We start from the raw sequence: 27,243 nt of genomic DNA, 5'->3' as shown, positions 1-27,243 counted from the left end.
TTAGACCCGTATTGAAATTTGCTATAATATGCTTACAATATTGTGATTTTTTTTTTATTTTTAAATTCCACCTTTTCAATACAATTGGTTTTATGTTGTTAGATCATAATGCTACAACACTACTTTATAGGGACATGTTTCGCTTGAATTTCAAGCATCTTCAGCCTATATAATCATCTCAAGGTTAAGACCTGTCATATTTGATTTGGTTTGACAAATTTGTGCTTAATTATAATTCTAAAAATTAAATAATAAAATATATAAGCATATGAATTTATGAACACATTAATAGTTTAACAATATAAATGACTATACTAAAATTGGAATAACCGTTAACTTAATTCCAAAGACGACGTCCAAAACACAGTATCTTCAAATGTTAAAAATTTGGCTAAAATTGTTTACACAAAGTTCTAGTTTATTAAAAGCGATTGTAATTTGACATCTATGTTAAAATTTGAGTCGTAATTTTTGCTAAAACTTATTGGTGTTTGAAGATTAAAATCTTGGATACGTTGGAATTCAGCTTCAGGTTTTAATTTTGAGGCTTGCTACTGTAATTTATTAGTTTTGAACTGTGAAATGTTGAATTAGGTAGTTTCGTCTAACTAGTTTTATTTTGAATGGAAAATTCTAAATTTCCATGGAGGGAATTAGATATTTTTCACCAATAGAGAATGTTTTAACATTTTTAGTCTTATTTTTGACGATCAAATTTTCTGTTGGTAGTAGTTTGTATTTATGAGGGTTTTAGTCAAAAGGGACATCAATCCAAAATCTTGAGTTGATTTGTTTCTTTCATAATATTTGAATGATGGTGCATCTGTAACAAAGGAAATTTACGTGAATAATGTGTGTTACTGTGCTTTTACAGTGATCTGATGGTATGTATTCACTTACCCCTTTGACTGCTACTACAAAACCTTGTGGAATTTGTTACATTACAGTGACTGTTATCTGTTATGGTTCTACTCCTTGTGTTATACATATGGAAAAGCTGTTGTAAAGGGCGGGTAGGGGATTTAGGGGAAGAAATATTAGGCGGGGCGTTAGACATTGGCATATCATGTGGTAAGGAGTCCTTATCTGTTAAGGTGGGGGTAGGGGAGGAGAAGGTAGGCGGGGCGTTGGACCTTGGCGTGTTGTGTGGAGGGGAATCTTTGTGTGTTGTCGAAGTAGTTTCTGTGGTGGGAGTTTTCAGATTAAATGTCTTAAAGAATTTACTGTTATCTGATTTGAAAGTTTGTAATAATATTGGCAATTGCTCTATTAACAGACTTTTTATATCAACCACGTCATTTAGTTTTTTTTTCCCTTATTAGTATATTGGTCCAAATAAATATATATATTTTCATACTCCGTCATTAGCTTCCCCTTTTCAATCCTTTTGATTATTGTGAGGTCTTTGTCCATTGAGGTATATTGATGGCCGGTTCTTTCATATGGTTACTCATTGCGGAATATTTATTGTGCTTTAAAGCGTTAAAATGTCCATGTATCTAGTAAGGAAGCTGTGGCCAGTTTGGCCAACATATGAAAATTTACACTGTGTGCATGATAGTCTGTATACGGTTAAAAAAAAGGTAATGGAAGGTGGTTGTATGAGCATCAAAATTTCATTTCAAATGGTAGTTAAATGGTGAAAATGTGTACAGCCACTATACTGTAGTATCTTAGATACGTTACAGAACAGATACAACAGACACTCGGACTTCTGCGAACATATATATGACAGTGCCCATCAATTCACGGACGTCAGCACAGATCTTGAAATCTGTAACAAAGGAAATTTACGTGAACAATGTTGTGTCTTATTGTGCTTTTACAGTGATCTGATGGGTTTGCTATTTGATGAATCGTTGGACTGGTGTAAGTAAAAGTTACGTATTTTGATTTTTTAGTTTTTCCGCTGCAAGATTTGTGGCTAATTTGAGTTTTACTTTATTGATGATTCGATTTACCATCTCTGTTTTGTATCCATTGACAAGTGCTAGTTCTTTTATAAAATTTAGTTACTTCGTTAAATTTGTGGGTGATAAGGGTATTTTGTAAGCTCTGTAGACCATACTAAAAAAAGGTTGTCTGTTTGTAGGATTTTTAACATTGAAGATACTGTGTTTTGGTCGTCAGTGTCTTTAGAATTGTTTTTGAAGTGTGTGTCGGCTTTCTGAATATTTGAAAATCGAATTTTGAATTTAACAAATTTAACAATTCAACTCCTCAAGATTTTGGATTGTCCCTTTTGACTAAAACCCTCATGAATACAAACTACTACCAACGAAAAATCTGATCGTCAAAATAAGACTAGTTCGACAAAACTACCTAAAACAACATTTTACAGTTCAGAACTAATAAATTACAGTAGCAAGCTTCAAAATTAAAACCTGAAGCTGAATTCCAGTGTATCCAAGATTTTAATCTTCAGACACCAATAAGTTTCAGCAATAATTACTACTCAAATTTTAACATAGAAGTCGAATTACAATTTTTTTTAATAAACAAGAACTTTGAGTAAACAATTTTAGCCAAATTTTCAACATTTGAAGATACTGTGTTTTGGACGTCGTCTTTGGAATTAACGGTTATTCCAATTTTAGTATAGTCATTTATATTGTTACACTATTAATGTGTTCATAAATTCGTATGTTTATATATTTTATTATTTAATTTTTGGAATTAAGATTAAGCACAAATTTGTCAAACCAAATCAAATATGACAGGTCTTAACCTTGAGATGATTATATAGGCTGAGGATGCTTGAAATTCAAGTGAAACATGTCCCTATAAAATAGTGTTCTAGCATTACGATCTATCAACATAAAACCAATTATATTGAAAAGGTGGAATAAAAAAATCACAATATTGTATGCATATTACCACCAATAATGACTGTGCATTCCACTGTGTTGCACTTGTAGCTTGACAGCTGAGGAGAAAGAAAGCACATGAGGAGTATTTTGTTAAGATACGTTGTAACACTTCACCAAATATTATCAGAAGCATATACACATCATAAGCTTTAACATGCATGGTTTTTCACTTCTTAATCATATTCATCATGTGATAGTTCATATATCACACCCCCAAATTATATGTAGAAGTTAGAGATATTATTGTCAGTATTCAATTTATTATTATTATTATTATTATTATTATTATTATTATTATTATTATTATTATTATTATTATTATTATTATTATTATTATTATTATTATTATTATCAGTATTTCATTTGTATATTTTGCCATTTATATTTGTAAGCTGAAAGATATCCACATATGTAGGTATGAGTAATTTGTTTTGCACGAGTGGGAAAACATTGCTTTAATAACTCTGGTAATTTGGATGAGTCATGTGGCTACCCCAGTGTTTGTTGTGATGTACTTGTGTCGGGAAATTCCACGAGTCATGTATATATCCCAGCCTGATGAGAGGAGCTTGTTGTTGTATTAGGGAAGTTCATTGACTCATGTAATAAACCCCAAAGTTTATCTCTTGGGAGCAAGGAGAAGTTCAGGGCATGGTCTTGACAAGAGGTTCACTCATGATTGGCTGGCAAGCACCAATCCAGACGTATCATCAGAGAGGAGGGGGATGTTGATGTCTATAAAGATTGATCACATTGCGGTGAGCAGGAGGTTCAGGAGTAGTTTGGAAGATTGTAAAGGAACGAGAAGGAAGACAACTACAACCAATCACTACGGTATAAGAGGACCACTCGTTACGGACAAGAAGGACAACTGACACACTGTACGAGAAGGAAGTAGTGCTGGATATACGGTATGCGAGTGACACAGCTGCAATGGACTGGACTTCAAACGTTCGTGGAGCGTAGTCTTGTTATGTTAGTGGAAAGTGGCTGATCAACAAATTGTGGAGGGCGCACGCATTAAGTGTTGTTGTACTTGTGGAGGTCTAGCATTATATGTTGGTGAAAGCTATGTCAGACTTTCCATAAATTATGTTGAGGATCGACAAGCATGTGTCACTGAAATGTATATATCTTTACAAGTGTTAAAATATGTGAACACAGTATTACAAGGTACAGTATCTGTGTGATGTGATAACTGCTGATTATGAGAATCGGTAAGTCGAATTGATATAGAGACAGTGAAGGGTATTTATCTTCATACATGTATTATCCGCGCACTTTTTAGTGATAGATTTTTGTACTCGTTGGAGAAGTAAGAAGGGTTCCGTTAATACTGCCAACTGAATGCAAATGAAATCTGAATTGAATCGATAATATGATCGATCGATATGAATTTTATAAACCTTTATTATTTTAAGCAAACAACTGTGTCACACACACAATATTTAATACTATATAACATTTCCCGTTGCGAAAAGTGTTCCTAGCATGAATTCTATAGTTTAGCTTTGCTGTGTAAACAACAACAGTACGAGTACTTAAAGTGTACGCCAGATGGCGCACAGCGATGATAAGCGATTCTTAGTTTGTGTTTCAAAGGTTGCCAATACGAATCTCGAAGATAACCAAAGTCGACCACTTCAGCACTATGTTGTAAATCTATCACTAAAAAGTGCGCAGATAATACATTGTTCATCGGACTATCTACAAATGGTAGCTTAGTTCTCGCTTTCATTTTCCCACGGTTTTCATTATTGTTGTTGTAAATATGGAGTCTTCCAGCAATATTTTATGTGTGTATTATATGTATAATTTTGTGTGTTGATGAGGTGCTCGTGCACAGATGTTGTTAAGAATATAGTTAGCTATTTTAGAATCAGTGGAGTTATTGATGAACCTAGGTGCAGTTCCTACCTACTGTATTTAGTCGTTTTCAGTAGGTTAGGTAAGGCCTGCAGCAGATGTACCAGTACGCAGCATAATGTACACGCCCTGGGATATAAAGTTTATCATGCTCTATCAAAATTCGAGGGATCCATTCTGGTGAACTCTGGCGCCCATACTACGGACATTTCGATACATTATTTTGAGTAATATTAATTTATTTCATGTATTTTATGTTTTTTAATATTTTCATGTATGTTAATGATTTATATTTTATTTTATTATTATTATTATTTATTTAGTAGTCATGAAAATAGTTACAATCAATTCATAAGGAGAAAACAATTGATGATGATGATGATGATGATGATGATAGCAAGCGAAGAGGTGGCGGATAGGGGGTACTTGCCAGCGGACTTGAGCGAAATAAAATAGCTCTTGCGGACCAAACACACAACAACCTGTGTGGTTAACAACCATGAGTGTAAATTGGAGCTTGCTGCACTTAAGGCTCATTACCTTCGATATTCAATATGGCAAAGTCTTTTAGGAAAATAATTCCACCATCCTTTCCAATCAGGCTTCAGGAGAAGGCTACTTTGGATTCGGTGGGTAGCCAACTGAGAGACAGCAATGTAATACCAATATAAATGGTCCGTTATTGGTATTATAAATTTACTCATTCGGAAATGCACTAACCAGCGTCTTGGTGGGTGTGCCAGGTACCAACTGATGAGCCCAGCCAAGCACACGGGGGCGAAACGCTGGCAACCAGGAATGAGTTAGGTGGAAAATTTATAATGTCCAGTAACGGAAAATTTATATTGGTATTATAAATTTACTCATTCGGAACAAATAATTCAGATTCCCTATGGGAATCAACATCTATATCATCAGACAGCAATGTGTCGGAGGATTTGCAACCAACTGAACTTAAAAGGATTAAACATAAACAAGTTAACTACATTGCAACACACAATATTAATTCTCTCTGTAAAATTTTACAGATGAATTTGATAAACAAAATTTTTTTATAGTGGGCATTCAAGAAATGGGAAACATGATGGAAGAACCTTTTGAATCACAAGGTTATAGAATTTATAATGCTATACATGTCCGAGGAGTTAAGAATCAATGTCTCCAAATTGAAACAGGATTTATATTGAATTTAAAAATAATAGATTCTGTAATTGATTTTCAAGCAGTATCACCAAGAATTGCAACTCTTATCTTTAAAACAACAAACAAAATTTATACAGTAATAAATGCCCATGCCCCTAACAATAAAAAAAAATTTCTAACACAAACAAAGAAAGAAGTGGATAAATTTTGGGATCTCCTTGAACACATAGTAAACAAAGTAAATAAAAGTAATGTTAAAATTTTATTAGGGGACTTTGATGCCCAATTAGGAAGGGGGAAAAAAAAGTATAGATATCATTGGAAAATGGGCTCCACATAAATTTGCAAACAAGAATAGCTAACGACTTGTTGAACTTTCCTTATATCTAAATCAACGTATTTCAAAAGGAAACCAAACAAGCTTAAAACTAGGAAGCATCCTGATCGGTGGAAAGGAGAATGGTGGCTAAACCGTGTTTCTATGAATACATTTTTCCATAAGGAAATTTATAATGTAAAAGCATTAAGAGGAATAGATACTGGTTCTGATCACTACATTGTCAAAATTAAACTTAAATTCACACCACTAAAGACAAAGAATATCAAAACTAATAAAGTAAAGAGGAATTATGACCCACACCAGTTAATAAAAAATGCCAAATATATGGAAGCCACACAGACAATAAAACTGGCAGATGACCTTGAAGAATTGATCCCAGTTCTCAGAAAACAAGCTGAAAATTCAGCTCCATTGAACCCTTGTAAAAAACATATCTGGTGGACGACAGAATGTGATGAAATTCATAGAGAGACATCAGGCTTGGTTAAAGTTCCAAGCCCATATATCAGAAGAAAATGCTGTCAACCTAAAAATTATCAGAAAGAAATTCTCGCAAAATATTAGAAAAAATTAAGAGAGAATTTCATAAACACCACTGAAGTTAATCATCGTAACACCAATTCTAGAACTATAAAATTTTTGGAAGACAACTACAGAAATATGCTCCTTCTACATTAATGTTGAAAGATGAAATTGGAAAAATGGCACTTAGCAATAGTGAAAATGCTGAGATTATGGCAAAAACATTCAGTAAACTTTTGAACTCTGAAGAACCTAAGGAATTATTACAAATGTATACAAATACTCCAATAAAAACCCAATTTAATAACACAGACCTTTCAATATTTCAAAAATTAGAAAAAGCACTAAAAGAGCTTAAAATTATAAGGCATGCAGAGAAGACCAGGTTTTTGTAGAGATAGGAAATATTCAAGTAATACAGTTCGGATTTCTTTACACATGGCTTTAACAAAAATTTGGATCACTGAAAAGTTTCCAGAACAATGGCCAACAGCCTTAATACATCCTCTTAATAAAAACAGTGATATGAGTAACCCGGATAATTATAGAGGATTGTCTGTCTTGGACTGCACAGATTTTTTCCAAGATCTTATATGGAGGGATTAAAGATCAACGAGAAAAAGAGTTAGAATACCAAGGAGGCTTTTTAGACCCTGCCATTAATAATGGCATACTACAGAAAACAAAACAAGCCTACAGTAATAACATTTGTTTAAGAAGGCATACGATTATATACATAGACCTTCAATGTTAAGAATTTTACAGAATTTTGGACTCAATCCTAATTAATTAAACTGATAGAACTTGCTTTAACTAATACCATATCAAAAGGAAAGTTTAGAAGAGAGGTTTCTGAACCATTTTTTATTAAAACAGGTTTAAGACAAGGAGACTTTTTATCACCATTACTACTTAATTGTACATTAGAATTTATAATAAGGGAATGGTACAAGGTCAACTCGAACATAAAGTTGGAAGCTCCAAACAAAATTTAAATTTAAATTGTTTAGGATTTTCTGATGACCTTGCTCTATTGTTCAACATATTCAGAAAACTCGACACCAAATTAAATATAGGAAGTAGCACAAAAAATATGTCTTACAAATATCCTTTGAAAAACCTGAGATTATGCTTACACATTCCCTACTGGTATATAAAATAACAATTGATGGGCAAGAAATCAAAAGTGTTGATAAATTTAAGTACAGTAGAAGTCCGTTATAACGAGAATTCACAACAGCGAAAAATTCACTCGCTATAACGGATTGTCGTTATATCCGATTTTTGTATAAAAGTCGGAAAACCCTTCATGCACATTAAAATCGGTATGAAACGGCAATCAGTTTGTTCAAAACTTGTGTTTCCGGAGATGATATCCACACTACGGCTTAAGTATTTGTTATTTTTCGTAATCCGATACTAGGTGAAAGTGTATGTTTAATTTATTTCTGAAAAAAATATAGTAGCGTATTTCTCCGAATCCACTTTTCCCTTCAAAAAATTTAAATCAGGCTTAAAAAGAAGTGTGTAAAATCATATGAATGCCTTGTTGTACAGTAGGCCTATGCATTTTAGACTATTTTTAAATGCCGAACATTGACTTTTGTCACGCAGGTTTTTTTTTTTTTTTTTTTTTTTGCGGCTGCACAATTATTCTTTATTTGCGCGGGTTTAAGGGCCATTAACTTAACATTGGCATCATAATACCGAAAAGAAGTCGTTGAAAATTTTCCGGCAATACCTATTCCATGCGTCTCTACAATACAACGATCCATCAGCAAATTATTCTTGCTATCTATAAAACTGTTACTTTTATGCAGCGTCAGATATAACCGGCTACCGCTACACGCACGTGTCGCTTGTCGGGTTCGGCCAAATTCAGCGGCTAGCAATGTATAGACCTAATCGCGAACGTTGAAAATCAACGAACGAGTTTATTGTGCCACGGTATGGCCATTCCGCCCTTGCGTTTTTCGTACGCATACCTCACAATTTCACCTTCAACTTCTTTAAAGCGTCCTTGTTACGGACCACTGAATGCATTTTTTGTTGCAGTACGCATTTTTTTAGCTCTTTGTCTTCACGCTAACGTCAAATATTGGCTTCAGTTAGGCCTATGCCGTATTTTCTTGCAGCTGCACAATTATTCTACATTTCCGAGTGTTTAATAAACATTAACTTAAAATTGGCATCATAATATCGACTAGAACCCGTTGAAAATTTGCCGGCAATACCTTTTCCACGTATCTTTACAATATGACTATCCATCACGAAAATATTCCTGCTGTTTATAAACCTTAATTTTACTAAGCGTCAAGTACAATAGACGCGTTATGACTCTGCCACTGAGTAGCCATGGCTTTTCTAAGAATTCAAAGGGTCGCATGTTTTGATGCCATTCTGCAGATTTGAGAAACACACAGGCACTGCACAACCGGTTGTCGCGGCTAGCGATGTGTAGTTAAGAGGCGGTCGTTTATTGTCAACGAGTTATGCGCGTGTGAAAAGAAGCAGCGTGGTTACCGCTGTAGTTGCTAGTGGTATCCATTAACTTACTGTTAGGCCGCGAATGCAACAACCCTAGAGTTTTCGCATGCCGATTCTGAGAAAAAAGTCTTGGATTCGGAAAAATACGGTATCACTCCAGAAATTTGTGGCAAACACCTCAGCTTTCTTCTTCAAACAGCATCACTTAACATAACCGTATATGTAGCCTATCATAAAAACATATTTGAAATGCATGTAGAGAAATAACCTCCTCGCGAAAAATTTACATGTAAATAGCCGTAACTAAACGCGAGAAGATATGAAATATCCTCTGAAATCAGTGATGTACTCTGCCATATCTTGAGGTGTATCACATTCTTACTTCATTTCCGTATATAACATTAAAATTAAGATATCGTTTACTTCAGTCTTTATTTTTAACGAGTTAACAACTGCTATCGGCCACGTTATTTACGCATTTATTACGAAAACATGTTATCCTCTTTCATTTCGAGTTTTCTTTAGAGAACAGCAGTCGATGGGTATTACTAATAAACTCCAACAACGCCTTTGAATGTCTACGAGAGAGCTCGCAAATGCACAAAGTGAAAAAACTATACCATACCGAAGATGATCGATCGCATTTTGTTGTTAACGTTTCAGTTTTCTTATTCGAACAGCGTCACGTATCCTAACTTAATCGTACTATACGTATGATGAAAACACACTTCAAGCGCCAGTAGAGAAATTATAACTTTCTCGCTATAAATTTTCATAATAGCCTTTCCGTAATTTAACCAGACGCGACAAAATATAAACTAACTTCTGAAATCAATTAAGCACTCTGCCATATCTCGAGGTGTATCCCATTCTTACTTAAGTGCAGTATTTAGCCTCAAAAGTAAGCGGTCGTTTAGTCAGCCTTAATTTTTAACGATTTAACAACCGTTATTGGACATGTTATTTACGCATTTATTACAAAAATATGTTCTCTTTCATTTCAAATTTTCTTTACGGAACAGCTGTCGATGGGTATTACTAATCGACTCCGACATCGCCTTCGAATGTCGACGAGAGAAATCGCTAGTGCACATAGCGAGGAAACGATGCCGAAGGTAATCGATCGCATGCAATATCATCGCTGTGGTGCATAAATATTGGTAACGGAAGACGCGTGCACGCTTAATCGCTCGTAATAACGGATGTGGCAGTGATAGGGTTCTTTCTCTGTAACTGAAGGACGATACACAGTTTAATATAGGAATTTTGAAGGGACAGAAAAAAGTCGTCGCTATAACGGAGTTCTTGTTATATGCTGTACTCGCTATAGCGGACTTCTACTGTATTTAGCAGAAATCATAACGTATAATCTTAATGAGAAACCAGCTTGACTTAACAGAATAAATACATTAAACAGAAGGAAATTATAGTATCAAGACTCCTGTCATTGTCGGCTGTAACTCGATCCTATATAACTTCTTCCTGCATACATTGACCAGTTAAACTCTGTTTATGGATGTGTTTGCGATGACTAAACAGACCAATCCTGGCATAAAACATACGCCCACACAAATCACACTGAATGGATGGAGGAGGGCGGGGTTGCAATTGACAGAGTTTTCTTGCTTGTCGTTTGGCCTCTTGATGTCAGCGGCGTTCTCTTTCAAACAAGTTGACAGCGGTGGATGTAGTGTTCCGCCACAGTGAACGGTCTGCACCACATTCTTCCCATGTCTGTATATCTATACCAGTTGTCTTCATCATGTGTTTCAGCTGGTCCTTAAAACGCTTAAAAGGGGCTCCATGAGGTCTACTGCCGGAGCAAAGTTCACCATTAAGAATTTGGCGGGGAAGTCTGGTATCACACCATGCGGTGAACATGGCCCAACCATCTCATTTGATGTGCGATGATTGTTGCTTCAGTGCTATTTAGCTGCGCTTTGTCAAGAAGTGCCATGTTGGTCACATAGTTCTCCCACTTAGTATTCAAAATGAATCTCATTTTCTGTTGGTGAAAGTGCTCAAGTTTTTTGATATCACAGCGATAGTGTCAAAATTTAACAGCCATACAGCAGCGTGGAAATGACAACAGCTTTGTACACCATGAGTTTGGTATCCAGTTTTAGGTCGTTATTCATGGGGACTCTGTGTATTAACTGTCTGAACGCTTCATGAGCAGCCACAATTCTTCTATCAACGTCTTGTTCGCAGGTACAGCATTTAGACAAGATGCTTCCAAGATATGAAAAGTGATCAACCTGTTCCAGTGTTGTATCTAAGATTAAGATACTGAGCTCAGGGAAAGTTAATCCTAGGACAGGTTGTGCAAGTACCTTCGTTTTTTTTCCACGTTAATGGCAAGATCAAAGCGATCACATGCAGTTTTAAAGCAGTTGACTGTTGTAGTTCTGCAGGTGTTAGAGCAGGAGATGCGGTGTCATCGGCATACTGCAGTTCAGTCACCCGGGTAACCAGAGTACGTGTTTGTGAGCGAAGTCTTGCCAGATTGAAAAGGCCTCCATCAAAATGAAATTTAATATCCATGCCTAAGTTGTTTGCAGATGATTCATGCAGCATGGCAGCCATGTACAGTGCAAAGAGTGTAGGAGCAAGCACACAGCCTTGTTTCAATCCATCAGTGATTGGGAATGAATCTGATATTGAGTTACCATGAAGAACCTGTCCAGACATGTCATCATGAAGAGCTTGAACCAATACCACATAACGTTCAGGACATCCAAAATGTTTCAATACTTTCCACATAGCAGATCTTGGTACTGAATCAAAGGCTTTTTCCAGATCATAGAAAACTAAATACAGAGGCTGCTGTTGCTCTCTGCATTTTTCCTGGAGTTGTCTAGCACAGATCATGTCTGTTGTGCCTCTGGAGGTTTGAAATCCACATTGAGACGCAGGCAAAATCCTCTGAGATAACTCTGAGCCGGTTTAATAGAATTCTTGCAAGAATTTTACCTGCAATTGACAAAAGCGATATACACGGTAGTTCCCACATACACTACGACTGCCTTTCTTGAAGATAGTGATGATGGTAGCATTCTTCAAGTCATCAGGTACTTCTCGAGTTTCCTAAATCAAAAAGATGAGTATGAAAAGTCTTCAAGGGTATATCTCCAATTTGTATCAGTTCCAGAGGGATGTTATCAGAACCAGGAGCCTTTCTTGGTACCGAGCTCGATAGCTGCAGTCGCTTAAGTGCGGCCAGTATCCAGTAATTGGGAGATAGTGGGTTCGAGCCCCACTATCGGCAGCCCTGAAGATGGTTTTCCGTGGTTTCCCATTTTCACACCAGGCAAATGCCGGGGCTGTACCTTAATTAAGGCCACGGCCGCTTCCTTCCAATTCCTAGGCCTTTCCTATCACATCGTCGCCATAAGACATATCTGTGTCGGTGCAACGTAAAGCAAAAAAAAAAAAAAAAAAAAAAAAAAAAAACGTTCTTGGTTTTAGTTTGAGTGCTTTGGTGAAGTCTCTGTATTTAGGTGGAACTGCCATCCATGGTTGTTGGGGCTGCTGAGGGACATTATGAAGAAAGTCCTCAGCAACAATGGAGACACGATTTCGAAGCACAGAAAAATGTTCCTTCCAACGCCCCTAAAATTTCTCCATTATCACTTAAAATGGTGGAGTTGTCTTCAATGACCGCGATGAAGATCGAATTGGACCATATATCTCCTTTATGCCAGCATAGAAGTTTTCCAGGTTATGGGCATCAGATAGTCTTTGCAGTTCTTCAGCATTTTGTTGCCACCAGTTATTCTTGATTTCCCTAGTGTCTGACATTTCCCTTGAAGGTCCAAGAAATGTGATTCTTCACATTGGAAGACGGATCTTGAAGATAGGATAGATGGGCTTCCTGTTTGGCATTGATCAGACATTTAATTTCATTATTTTTGTACCAGGAGGTACACCTCTGGGCCGCACATTTAAATGTTGCGCCTAATAGAACACCTCTACTGGAGAAACACTGAACTTGGAACTAGACCTACTTAAACTTGTACTCAGAAGATGTCACTACCTTAATTTTGTGATGGTGAAGTTTCCAGTACTGTGTGTATTTCAACTTGTTTTTGTTTTCCGTTCATCAAGAAATTTGGACATTCTCTCATAGAGGTCACTACAAAAAAAACTGTGATCATGCACCCTGGTGCGAAGTGAAGGAACTTTATTTTGAAGAAATTCTGTATTCATAAGTTTGTTCTTTACTAAATTATGTTCTTTACTAAATTATGTTCATTCATTTTTAGGTTGGCAATATTGACCTTTTCTTTCTGCCAGTTTTGAATTCAGCCAATCCCTAATTTCTGTGATAAATTTTCAGCGTATCACAGGCTTCTTCTTTGATTTTGTGTGTAACTTTTTCATTTACCAATAAAATTGAGAGGGTGTGGCTTAATTATTCATGAAAGGTCTCAAACTTTCCCCAAGGGTTTATAAACTGCAGATTTTCATGTCTCTTGGCCATTTGATCAACATCTAACTAAGTGTGTGTTTGTGAAGCAGGAGGCGGGAGGCGCCTCTTTCATCAGGCAAGCTGTTCTTCAGCAAGTTAATGGCCGTTTAACATCTTTAATTCTTGCTAGTTCCGCAGTTTAACCTGAGGGAAGGGTCCGAAACTTTAATATGTAACCAACTTCTCTAAAATGTAAGTTCTGCCAGCTAATGTGAAAATTTCATAAAATCTGTAACTGTAATTCGGGGATAGAGAGTGATGCACCCTCTCGAGCTCCCCTTCATTTTGGTTTGAGGTGACTACGTTTTGTAACTAATTTTCTCCCTTCCGTAATGTTTTAAATTTCCTCATTATACGAGCCCCTCTTTCATCGGCCTAGTGCCCGTTAGGTTTTAAGAAGTCACATAGAGGAGTGCAAGTATTTGCCTCCTTTCATTTTGTGTTCGGGCCATTTATTTAACTGTTATTTCTTTTACACGAAGGCCCTGTAGGTTGGGTATGAGATACCGCTATTTTTGTAAGTTGTGCCTTGATGGCAAGTAATTGTAAGGTCTGATATTGCCTTGAAAAGGCTTGAAAAACTGAGAGTGTGTCAGCTCTGTTCAAGTGTGGTAACTGTGCCTCTGGGAGGCTTGATATTTGGAGTCGGGAGCAAGGGCTCCAGGGACTAGTGGTTTTCTGCCCTTGTGTAAAATAGTAATCTGTTGTAAGGTCGAGCTGAGAGCTCAGGGAATGTAATGCGAGGGGCTGGAAGCCTGGATTACTAAACTGTCACTAAATTTTGGATGTACTTGCCTTGTATAAATTTTGTCATGGTACCTGGCAAAGACTTTAATATTACTTATCTAGACTCGCAGAGCGCGCTGGTGCTATGCGGAGAATTGAATATCTTCGCGCATCACCATGTTGCAGGCACTTCCATTTCGAATGCATGGTTAACACGGGGTGATGTTTACAGTTCCTTGTGCGTTTTTCATGATGATTTTTATTGGTTAGCGGATCTGTGGTTGTGTTATGTGATAATTTATAGTACTAGCAACTATTTTTAGTGTAAGTGCAAGCTTACATTGATTGACGGTATTAAAGGAGAGTAGGCCTAAGTTAAGCTGGCTAAGTGTAGAGTGGAGAACTATTCATGATGGTGACCTCTTGTGCAGCTTTCAATGGTACAAATCGCTATCAGAAAGGATCTGGTATTTCTTTTCACAAGTGAGTAGATTGAAATGTTATAAAATGACCATAATCGAAAATTCAGGGATGTATGGACGTAGCATTCTCAATGTTTAGGCTGCTTCTTGGTGTTTTTTCATTTCATTAGGGACAGTTCTTAAGAACTAAACGGCCGTGCGCGTAGAGGCGCGCGGCTGTGAGCTTGCATCCGGGAGATCGTGGGTTCGAGCCCCACGGTCGGCAGCCCTGAAGATGGTTTTCCGTGGTTTCCTATTTTCACACCAGGCAAATGCTGGGGCTGTACCTTAATTAAGGCCACGGCCGCTTCCTTCCAACTCCTAGGCCTTTCCTGTCCCATCATCGCCATAAGACCTCTCTGTGTCGGTGCGACGTAAAGCAACTAGCAAAGTAAGAACTAAACGTCTATTCTGGAAAAGCGCACATGTTGTTCTTACAGACTGTGTACCCGTATTGAAATTTCGATAAACACGGGTCTAGAATCTGGAAAACATGATTGATAAAGCTTGATAAAGCCATCTATTTTTAGGTAAAAAAATGGCTTCAAATTATTAACAATTATCAGAAAAATGATGTATTAATACCATTATCCGTGTTTTTACATCTACTTTATAATAAAAGAATTGTTAAGTATGCTGGTCCAGAGAAGTTTGACTAGGCTGACTCCTACTTTGCACTAGAAAACACTAATCAAACTACCTGTTTAACTGTTATATTCATCTATGCTTGATATTCAAGCTCCTTTATCTTCTTCCTTATATGAATTGTAATGCTCTTGTAACAGAAGAGTTAGAATACATTTTCAATTTCAACTTGTGCTCAGAAAATCTCCTTTCAGTTCGAGTTTATAAAATCAGTAGGCCTAATGTTGGTATTTAAGATGAGAATAGTATAAGAGGGAATTTTGCATCCTAAATTATACATTTTTACTCTCTTAAACCTAACCAACTACTAAAAATATATTTAACTCAGAGAAACTAAGCTAGGTATTCTTTTCATTGTTAGAGACGTTTAGAATTATGAGTAGCACCAGTTACCAACATGATCATTATAGTAGGCCTAATGTTAGCTAGGGGCTGCCTGGCCGAGGCGGTAAAAGGCGTGTTAGGTTAGCCCGGAAGGACGTGGGTGCGAATCCCCATCAGGAAGTCGTAAAATTTAAGAAACGAGACTTCCACTTCCGGAGGTGCATATGGCCCAGAGGTTCACTCAGCTTACACCAATAATGAGTACCAGGTTAATTCCTGAGGGCAAAGGCGGCCGGGCGTATAGCTAACCACTCAACTCCATTACGTGCCGATGTTAACAATGGTGGAAGCCTTTACCTTCCACTCCTCCAAGGGTCTTCATGGCCTATGCTATACGGAGGTGACTTTGCTTTGCTTTGCTAATGTTAGCTACATATTCTTTTTTTAAGATTATCAATTTAATGTACGGGTATACAATGTTTTTCTGTTTCTGGAGAGTGTTCTCTTAATTTAAGACATTTGTTTATCTACCTAGGTACATATTTACTATCATTAGTAGTGTATTTTGAAGTCTTCTTATCCAGTTTTCTAAATGTTGTTTTGTTACGCCTGTTACTTATAGGCTAGCTATCCAAACTATTTGTGGATATTAGTTCAATAACAATGCAAATGTGTTCAGTTTGTATGCATAAGTATCATTTTCGTGTTATTAATGTCTTGATTCTTGTACGGTATATTTATTGCTTGTATTCGCGTTAGTCGGTGTAGGCTGTGCTATTTATTATTAATGAATTAGGACCTGGGAATGGCTAAGTTTCCCTGCTGCTTGGAATGCAACAGTATTAGACGCTTACCGGAAATTAATGTGAAAGAACACACAGACTTTCACACTTCACGTTCCACTGGTACTATTCAGAACTCAGGATTATTGCTCTGTATAACTTCTGCGAGGTTTTTGATTTAAAATTAGTACAGTAGTTTTGGTTTGCGAACTGACGGGAATTTCCGTATGGATCTTCTGCTTTCTAATGTGGCGCCTTTTTAACATTTTATTTTGGATGTATCTGACGAACATCTGTTCTTACCGTGTTATCATGTATCGCAGCAATAAAAATAACCTGTCGACAGGTGTTTTTATTTGTGCGTAATGTAAATTAATGCATGAATTCCATACTACGGTCTCCTCGGCGAGCTGTGGAGTGCCCGCAACATGGCAATACGCGCATGGACAGCTCTTCACAAGTCATACGCTACTGCGAAGCCAGCGGTGTAGGGCCTTGTTACCTGGTATGTTGTTGTTATCTTAACCAGTGAAAAGTTGTTAAATTTTGGTTGTTATTGACTGTTGAAACTCAAAGTATAACCTTTGTTAAAGTTTTAAATTAACTTTGATTTGGTAGTTAGACCCATTCACCCCGGCACCTTCTTTCACCTCTGCTGATCCACCAACCATGGTAACAATTTTCATCAAACCAGTCCTGTCTTTCTTCCTCACAAAACCAATTATTTCCTCAGCTGACTCGGTGATGACCCGCTGAAGTGTGGCCCATTCCAGATTTCTATTATCACTGCTGACTGGATGACTAGCCAGTTTGTTTGAGATTGCATTTCTGTAATCTGTAGCAGTGGATTCAGTTTGAAGTTTAGAAGTATCGAATTTCTTTCTGGGTGAGTTGTGGATGGATCTTTTTGGTTTGCGACGGATTGAGATGCTCAACCAGCAAAAAAGGAGCTTATGACCTGTCCAGCAGTCATAGTTTCTTGCGGTCCTTGTAACAAGGACATCTTTTATAACACATTGCCTGGTGATGAAATAGTCAAGGATGTGCCAGTGCTTTGAGTGAGGATGCATCGAAGTGATCTTGTAGCGATTAGGTGGGCAGAACTGAGTATTAGTAATGAAGAGTTCATGTTCAGCACATAAACCAAAGAGCAGTAGACCATTGGCATTACAGTTGCGAAGTCCATGTTTTCCCATCATACTGCCCCATAATTGGTAATCTTTACCAACTCTGGCATCGAAATCGCCAAGTAGTAAGAGTTTGTCTCTTGGTGGTACTTAAATGATTGTAGTGCTCAGCAGGTTGTAGAATTGGTCTTTAGCTTCTACATCAGCATCCAAGGTGGGAGCATATGCAGAGATGAGTGTTATAGATTTGGCTCCAGAGAGTAGGATTCGGAGTGTCATAATTCTTTCACTGACAGCGGTTGGAGTTAGCCGATAATCATTCGCCAATATGGTCTTCACAGCGAATCTCACACCATAACTGTGGTGTTCTCCCTCATCTTTTCCCTTCCAGAAGATTATGTAGCCTGAGCTGAACTCTGTAAGTTTCCTTTGCTAGACAGTCTGGTTTCACTTACGGCTGCAATATCATTGTTTATTCGTCCAAGCTCATGGGCGACAAGCGCTGTTCTTCTCTCTGGTCTGTTATAAATACAATAAAAAAAGCTTATCGATAGCAGCAAAATTAAGACATTATAAAACAGTCCCACACCCAGAAATAACTTATGCTAGTGAAACCATTTTTTTCTTCTACTAATACAACTGAAACGGACAAAATACTTCAAACAGAAAGAAGAATAAATAGAACATGCATAAATAAACAGTATCATGTTAAAGGACAATGAAGAATAGCATCAAATAAAACAGTTTATAAGGAAATTGAACCAGTATCGAGCACGATTAGTAGGAAAAAGGGGTATCATTCTTTGGACATCTTATCAGAACACGCAACACCAGAATTAGCAGACGAAGAATCGAAAAATTATGGAACAGCAAGACCAAGATTAAATGGATCACGGAAATTAAGAAGGATATTGATGATGATGATGCTTGATGTTTTAAGGGGCCTAACATCGAAGGTCATCGGCCCCAAGAAGGATATTCCAAGAACTACAAATAATAGACGATCTCAAAAACAAAACAGAAAAAATCAAGATACTTGAAGACACACACACCAGGCTACAGACCAAGATCAATAGAAGATCTAATGGGAGGGTATTTTCAACAGAACAAGGGAAAGCAGCATCTCTCAGAATGAAAAAAAAAATATTGGGTTGATAGGAAATCAAGAAATCCTTTGTACAGTTGACTAGAGTGGTCCAATGTAGGCCATAAAATATAAAATAAGTACTTACTGTAAATGTTAAAGGTGTAATTTGATAGTCTGAGGACATTCTTTCAAGAACAAAAATGTCATTCTGTTTCTAATTAATGGTATATTCTTCAGGTATAAGCTGTTATTTAATATTTTCTTATTCAGGTTTCTTTATTTAATCCTGAATTATGGCAGTTTATAACTGACTGAACAACCTCACAGTTGTAGATTAGTGTAATTTTAGAGGCCATTGCTGAAAGCTGGGTAGAGTACTCTGAAGTTGGTAATGTTGATTATAGTGATTTTCTGTAAAACTGGTGTTAGTAAACATAGTGTTCAGAACAACCAGACAACAGATCTTAAATTATTATGTTCAATGGGAAAGGGGCATAAAAAAAAAAAATAAATAAAAAAAAAAAAGTTCCGAGAATTTGATGGGTTCCTCAAGGTAGCTAAGCATTAGTTGAGATACAACTTGGGTGGTCTAACAAACTGATCCAGAGGGTCTGAAGTGTGTGAACAAATTTTAAGAAAGTTATTCGTGGACTACTTTTGAGATTAAAATGAGTTAATGTGACGGTGTGTAGTGTTAATACGCTGTCAGAACTTAACATTAGTTGCATGTCGCATTGTCGCCATTGATGTATTGGTCAGTTTAAAAAAAGAAAGTCTTAAAGGTGGTTATTTGAGTTTCAGAATTTAATTTTAATGGCACTTTTATGGTAACCTCCAAGTGACAATTATTGTACTTGTTAAGTCTTCTTCTGGGATGTTTGGCTGCAACAAAATATTTGTAATGTCAGTGAGGCCTAATATGCCAGAATATGACTAATTTGTCAGTTGACACTGTTCTGGAAGGTATAATTGTATATTCATAATATATTATTAAGCATTATATAGTATTATTCTCTTTTCACAGGATGTGCTTTAATCAGTTACTGTACCTTAATGAGCAGGCATTTCGTATTCTGAGGCTGTGAAGGAAGTGCAATTATTGAAGGAAGATAGGGTATTAAAGAACCTGCTTTAGTAGTTTTTTGTTTAAATTCTTTCTGCACTTTCATATTTGTCATTTCTGTGTCTCCTTATTCCATGATCATTGCAATAAAATATGAAATTTGTGATTTCAGCATTCTGATACCTCTGTATGATCCAGACACTGGTATGCTGTTCTTGGCAGGCAAGGGTGATACCACCATCTCATACTTGGAGGTTACAGATCGTGAGCCTTACCTTATCGAAGGTATCCGCCACAATGGGGAACAGACCAAAGGAGCATGTCTGGTGCCCAAGCGAGCACTTGCTGTCATGCAGGGGGAGGTGAATCGTGTGTTGCAGCTCACGTCATCCTCTGTCATTCCTATAATGTATCAGGTACCAAGGAAGGTAAGTGGTAAATGTCTGAAAAGTGGTTAAGAAAAAGACAGAAAGGCCTTTTTCTGGGGGCAGGGAGGGAATTTGATTTCTAATGGCTTCCCATTTTAAGACCTGTATGAATTTTCTGCAAGGACCATTGCCTAGAATTATTTGTTCAGAATCAGTCCTTACCATAGTCAAAGCTGGTTAGAGCGTTTTTGAGGGGACCGCAAAAAAATGTCATAAAGAGGGAACATGCTAAAAAATGAAAAACAGTTTCACTGTTAAATTTAAGGTTAGGTTTGACCTTAAAAATAATTATGAAGAAAACAAAGAAACAAGTGTTTACAATTGTAATTAATGAAATAAATAAAGAAATAATACATTTTAAGAACACCAACATAGTAAAACTTCAAGGAAAAACGTTCTTAGAAACGCGAACTATACACGTTGCTGACAATTATCTTACAAGTTGTAACAGAAAAGTCCAACATCTGGGCGATTTGCACACGTTCCGTGTCACAAGTCACTCAGCCCTCTTTCAGACAGCAGGGGAGTAAAACGCGCCCATGTGTATGCACGGGTCCACCTGCTTCTGCTGACTCTTACACACACACCGGATCAAGTATAACTTCTCACGCTTTCCAGCGGATCCTTTTCAACACACTCTTCAGTGTGGGTAATAAATATGGACCATCATAGTCTTCGTTTACCTTCCACATTTAAGAAAATATAAAAGTAGTTCACACGTGCTCTGTCCTTCACATTTCGTTACAGAAGGAGATGTGTACAATTTTGAGGATACTCTCTCAATAACAGGTCTAAATGATATCACGCTTTCCAAACCATGAGACCACTGGTATTTCCGACATTAAAGTTATTAAGTTTTCAATGTCTATTTCGGGTTTCATAACAACCACTGTAAATCACACAGGAAAAGGAAAAAGTAAACACGAATAACTTTTAAATTGAAAATGAGAAATAAATATGTCAAATGGGTGAGAGCGGACCTATTTTTATCATCTAAATCCATTTCTATTTCCTTATGGGTACACTATAGAGTTTTGATACAAGTCGCAGTACTGATGTCGCGAGCATGGCCGATTCGCTGTGTATGATGACATGCATAAAAACTGATGTCCAATAACAAGCAACTGTGGGCATGGGACACCAACTCGCCACAGGCTGCCCGCTGAAACATTTTTACTGTGGGCTGTTACTCTCTGCCTACGTATCATCTGAAAGATTCTATCTGAACAATCAGTTCTTAGTTTAGGCCTAGGCGGACCAACAGCTAAGCGCGGAAGCGGGACAAACCCACACCATCTGAAAGAGGCCTTACGATCGTAAAATTAAGCACCAACACGTCAGACGGAAAGATGAAAAGACTGGCTTCGGACTGACGCTCCCTGCAGCTGTAGGCCGACACATAACCGTGCTCCGGCGCTGTGAAATTAAGTTGTCTACCAAATCCTCACCCAGGCCAGTTGTCGCTGGCCTGTCGTGCGGGTAGCGTGGCTGGGAACGCTAATTTAAATATCTTATAGTGGGAGTTACGAACATACTAAAGAGTGACATAAATGTGCTATCCAGGTTTTTTTAGCATGTATTTAATAGGACATGTCCTAATAATGGCGTAATAACCAGAGAAACACGCTAGAGAGGGACATCTTCAGTTTTGACTGTATCTTAAATTATTTATTAATTCTGGACGTCAGAGGTAAACAATCCTAAATGCAAAATGACTACCGTATTTACGCGAATAATCCCCGCATATTTTTTTTTTAAATTCGAGGCACGAAATTGGTGTGTGGGTTTTATTTGTGTTAAGGTTGCCAACACGCTCCTGGCTCACTTAGTTTTCGATGCTGAGCGTACAGTTACGCTTTGTGCAACCGTAGATGGAAGAAAACTGTCCCCATATGTCATATTTAAACAGAAAACAATTCAGACTTTTAATTCTAAACTGACTTTACATTTTTGAAATAGTACTGTATTTTACAAGTAATTTAAATTCAAAATTTCTCCATGTCACGATAGAACGCGTCTTCCGGAACATGCAGGGCAGGGGTAGCTTTCTGCACTTTCACTCACTTCGGTGTGTGTATAGTGTGTTTCACAGTTAAAAATAGAGTGAAATCGTGATTCTTTTGTACAGGAAAACCTTGTTAATTTGAAGTCGTTGGGACTCAAAAATTGGACTTCGAATTACGTGATTTCGAATTAACCGCCAATTCGCAATTCAGAAGTACCAACCCTTGCCGCGTCACAAAGTATTCTAAGACCCATTAATACATGCAGTCACCTCGATTCACAGTTTAAACCTTTCCAATGCCATGTAAAAACTATTTCCAAAATGTATCCAACAAGGTGCATTTACAATGTTCAAATAAAGCACTTGGATAAATCACTGACGAACATAACCTCACGCAACGAAAGGAAAAAAATCACACAATTCAAAGACGAAGGTAAATTATGCCGGTTCCCCTGTGCAAATGCTTTATTTTTTGGATATCTGTACTGTTTGCATTTTTAGATGCTTTGTACTGGGATGGAAAGTGCCCGACACCCTTAAAACATTGTAGCTTATCGAACTTTTCTATGACGAGGGGATAAAGTTTCTTGCTTCCATGTGCATTGCAATTGCAACGCACTACAATGACCCCCATCCCCGACCCTTGTACGATTCGCCGGCTGGCACTTTCTCCTTTAAAACCATAAGACTGTTTGGGCTCACATTAAAATAAAGCAATGCAGTTTCATCGGCAATGACAGTATTGTTCGGTGTCTACGAATTTATTATATGGGCCACGCTTTTTCGTCAACTGTCGGCATCGCCAGTGTTCGTGCATAGCCAGTGTTCGCGCATTCTGTTTTCCCGCACACTGCCTGTTGTGTGATATTACGGCGTTCCTTAAAAGGTTGAATACAAAAGAATTCCGATTTCATTCAACTTGGCAATCATGAAGCGCACTGTAGACCCACCGAAGTGAGTGTAAGTGCGGAAAGCTACCCCTCCACATTCCGGAACGCGTTCTATTATGACGCAGATAAATTTCGAGTTGAAATTACTCTACCATACTATTGTTTTAAAATGTAAAGGCAGTTTCGAATTAAAAGTCTGAATTTCGGTAATGGGGCCGACATTGTACTTCGAATTATGAATTATCTGTATTTCGAATTAAACAATTTAAATAGCATGCAAAACTGTATCTCATGGTTCTGGGAACGAGAGCTTCTTTGAATTACGTGGGATTTTGAATTAACCGATTTCGAATTATCGAGGTTTTACTGTATTCAGCGTTTTAAGGAAAGCCACAATATCACGTAGCAGGCAGTATGCGGAAAAGCAGAATCCGCAAAAACTGGTGAGGGTTGGCATTTCTGAATTACAAGGTGGCTGTTAATTCAAAATCACATAATTGGAAGTCCGATTTCTGTATTACAAAGACTTCGAATTAACAAGGTTTTACTGTATCGCAAAACTAACATCAGATTTTGCCGGTGTGTCTATTTCAAGTGTTTACATTGCACGAAAAGAATTATCCACCATCGGTCGTGTTACTGTCCAGTAAAAAGAGACCAAGTGTGAGAACTGTTTTAGGCCTGTGTTCACCAACGTCGGTAACTTTTGCTGTTATCGTAGATTTTCAAAATTCGGATATGTCATTATTTCGGATATCGCTCACTTCCATATTCACCACAGAATTTATTATCTCAGTTTACCAAAACTTAAGTTTTCGTTTCAATCTCGGTTTGAACCGCGTTTTTTCATACTGACGTACAGGAAACAAATGACTACGTACTATCGAATTGTAAACAAGTTTTTGATTCCATCCGGGGTTTGCAAATAATTTGCATAAATTATGTCCGCTCTTGAGCAAAAACGGAGAAAGAAGGCTAATATGACTTTCCAAGAGAGTGAATTGTTATTGAACTTAGTGGCAGAAAGCATTAACAAAGGGTATAAGAAAAACCAATTATAGCCTACACGTTGTATGTCACTCAAAAAATAAGTCGGTATTCCTTCATTCTTCATTAAAAGTCACCCAGTCGTGTACCGTACAAGATATTAGCTATAATCGAGAATTCATTTTGGGCCTACCTATGTGTTGGGAATTCCAGGTTATGTTCGGAAGTTTTAGATAACCTAAAATGTGTCGGATGTTTATTAATTGCATAATCTTGATCATATTACTCGTCGCTGTGATTTTATCTTTCAATTAGATATTCTAGCCGCCTACAGGCGTTAGACGTGGAGTGTGACGAACTTGTAAGTAATTTAGGAGAGGATTCTAGTGATGCAAGAGATAATTAATCTTCCCATCTACAGGGAATTGAGCCTATTGCAAGTTCAGATTAATGAAATACCTGACACGTAAGTAGACCTACTTGTCTCATTTTCATGGAAAATATATTTCATAGCAGTGATATTTGCGTAAAGACCACGTGGACCTCACGGAGTGATACGAAATATTTGTTTATGCCTAAGTTACTCTTCCGATGAAAGGAATTTGTTCATTTCATTTTTTTCAAAATGAGCCTTTCTAAAATGAGGGTGTGGGCATTATTCGACGGCGGGGATTATTCGGGTAAATATGGTATTTTGTGGTCACTTAAGAAGCACATGTGACTTGTTTTGCTCTTGTCTTATGAGTACACTTATGGCAATGCCTGAATGGGTGCAAAAATAGTCAGTTGAGTATGCCTTTGGATTTAAAAGCTTCTCTGCTGATTCTCTTGTATACAAATTGGGAATGAAAATCGCCATGTTGCACATCTCCTGGAATTTGGTGTATATGTACTGGGGAATTTGCCATGTTGTATGTTCTGTGGTGGTACCACCCTTTTTTATAAACTGTACTATTTTATGCACTTTTCATGCATTATCTTATGATGTCTAGCAGTTGCAGCAGTTTTCTTTGGATTCTTCAGTCATAATTATGTCAAGAAATTTGGTCATCTGTACTCTTTCGGGAGGTGACGGTTCATAAGAACTTAAACAGCTTTTGCATCTTGTGACCCTGTATCAATACACAGTGCTGATTGATCTGCTGCAGCATGTGATATACATCACTATCCCTCCACAACCTATATTTTTTTTTCACTAAAGCAATACCACCTCTGATATATGCTGGTGCAAAAGGTCATACAACTCGTGTGCATTGTGCCTGTCAATGTGTATTGGAGATATTGTCTTGATTAATAGTTCTATGCCATTTCATTTAACAATGGACATAACAGCGTGTGCATAGTGTGCCACATTTCTATACTCTCAAAATAATGGATATAGTACAGAATGAATGTTTTAATTCAAAAGAAGAAGGGATAGGCAATATGTTAATAATAATAATAATAATAATAATAATAATAATAATAATAATAATAATAAGAATGCTCAAACCTTTATAAAAGAGTTGTTGGTGAATCTGTGTAACACACTGTGGTGAAATACTTGATACTCATGTTGGGTTTGAGGCAATCTTTGTTAATTTGAACACTCGCCTAAGCATAGTATGACAATGCTTGGGGCTACGAAGGTTATGCCGAAAGTTTTTAGCAGCGCGTAAACCGTAATTCTGAGGACAATGGAATTATTTTCATTTGAAAGAGCGATGTTTTTCGACCTTGGAACATGCACGCTCAACCACTCCTAGCGGTAGTTCATCCACAGCGAGGGAAGAAACCCTAGGCATTGCTGAGTCAGACACGGTGCAAGATGGATCTGTCGCACCGCGATTTTCGAGCAATGATATTTTTATGATTATAAAAAGAAATTAAGTGCCGAAGAATGCCATTCTTCTTTGCTGCACATTTTTGGTGAGGCTGCCCCTTCTAGAGCCACAGTTGGAAATTGGTTTCGCGGGTTTTCAAGGGGTCGGCAGTCAATTGAAGATGAACCTCGTCCCGGTCACCCAGCAACAGCTGTGACTCAAGAAAACATTGATGCTGTGAGGGAAATTATCAAAGCAGATCCACATCTTACATTTTGTTTCATTGAAGGGACCTTAATATTGGGTCAAGAACAGCGCAGGCCATCGTTCATGATTATTTAGGTCTGCCACATTCACTGACAGAAAGCCAAAATGAGGAGAGAGTGGACTGGTGTCATTTCATGCTAGAAAATTTCAATGGAGGGCAGTCCGAAGACACCTACAATATTGTCACAGGTGATGAAACATAGGTCTACCATTATGACCTTGAAATGAAGAGACAGTCTTCTGTGCTGTGCTTTTCAGGGGAGGAACCACCCACAAAAGTTGGAAGTCGGAGCTCCGGAAAGAAGATGGTGGCAACTTTTTTCACGAAAATGGGACATCTCACCTCTGTGCATCTACAGAATGGTGTGTTAATGAAGCTATGTAATATAGAGAGAAACTTTCAAAGGTGGTTAAATGAAGAAGTTATATCATGTTCAAGATCATGCTTCCACATCTCTGCACAGTATTTAAAATACAATTTACTGTTAGTCTTTTATAGCTATTGTTGAGAGTTAAGGAGAATTTCCTGTTGTGTATGTTTATCAGGAACTCAAGGGAGACTTCATTAATTAGTCGGAACATAGAAAGAATGATGAACTCTTCTCAGAAGAACTCTTAAGGTTTCACCTTACTTTTTCCTACCTGCTGGCTCTTTAGAAATGTGTGCGCGTGCGTCTTGTATTCAGGAATCATTCAAGGCAAATATTTTCGCACTGCAAGTTGTGTGGTTAAACTTATTTTTAATATGTATAATTTTGGCTTTCTCAACGATGCATTTGTTTCTACATTCGTCCCTGCTTTTATCTCCTTGTAAGATGTGTATTGTTTAATGTAACACCTTGTGTAAAAAATTGGGTTAAATGAAGGAGTTATATTATATTCAAGATCATGCTTTCACGTCTCTGCACAATATTTAAAATGAAATTTACCGTGGTCTTTATAGCTATTGT

General features: G+C 37.3%; 1 protein-coding gene across 1 annotated transcript in view; it reads left to right on the top strand.

The window, feature by feature from the left end:
* The window catches only part of pod1 (coronin pod1), a 355,918-nt gene that overhangs the window by 108,153 nt on the left and 220,522 nt on the right, over positions 1 to 27,243 (top strand). The window contains exon 7 of the mRNA XM_068225053.1: positions 20,087 to 20,342. Within this exon, the coding sequence (XP_068081154.1) occupies positions 20,087 to 20,342 (256 nt within the window). The remainder of the gene's footprint in view (positions 1 to 20,086; positions 20,343 to 27,243) is intronic.

The sequence above is a fragment of the Anabrus simplex genome, chromosome 1 (genome assembly GCF_040414725.1).
Source record: "Anabrus simplex isolate iqAnaSimp1 chromosome 1, ASM4041472v1, whole genome shotgun sequence".
NCBI classification, from domain to species: Eukaryota; Metazoa; Arthropoda; class Insecta; order Orthoptera; family Tettigoniidae; genus Anabrus; species Anabrus simplex.
The sequence above is the reverse complement of the archived record's forward strand: the minus strand, read 5'-3'. Positions and strand labels throughout refer to the sequence as shown.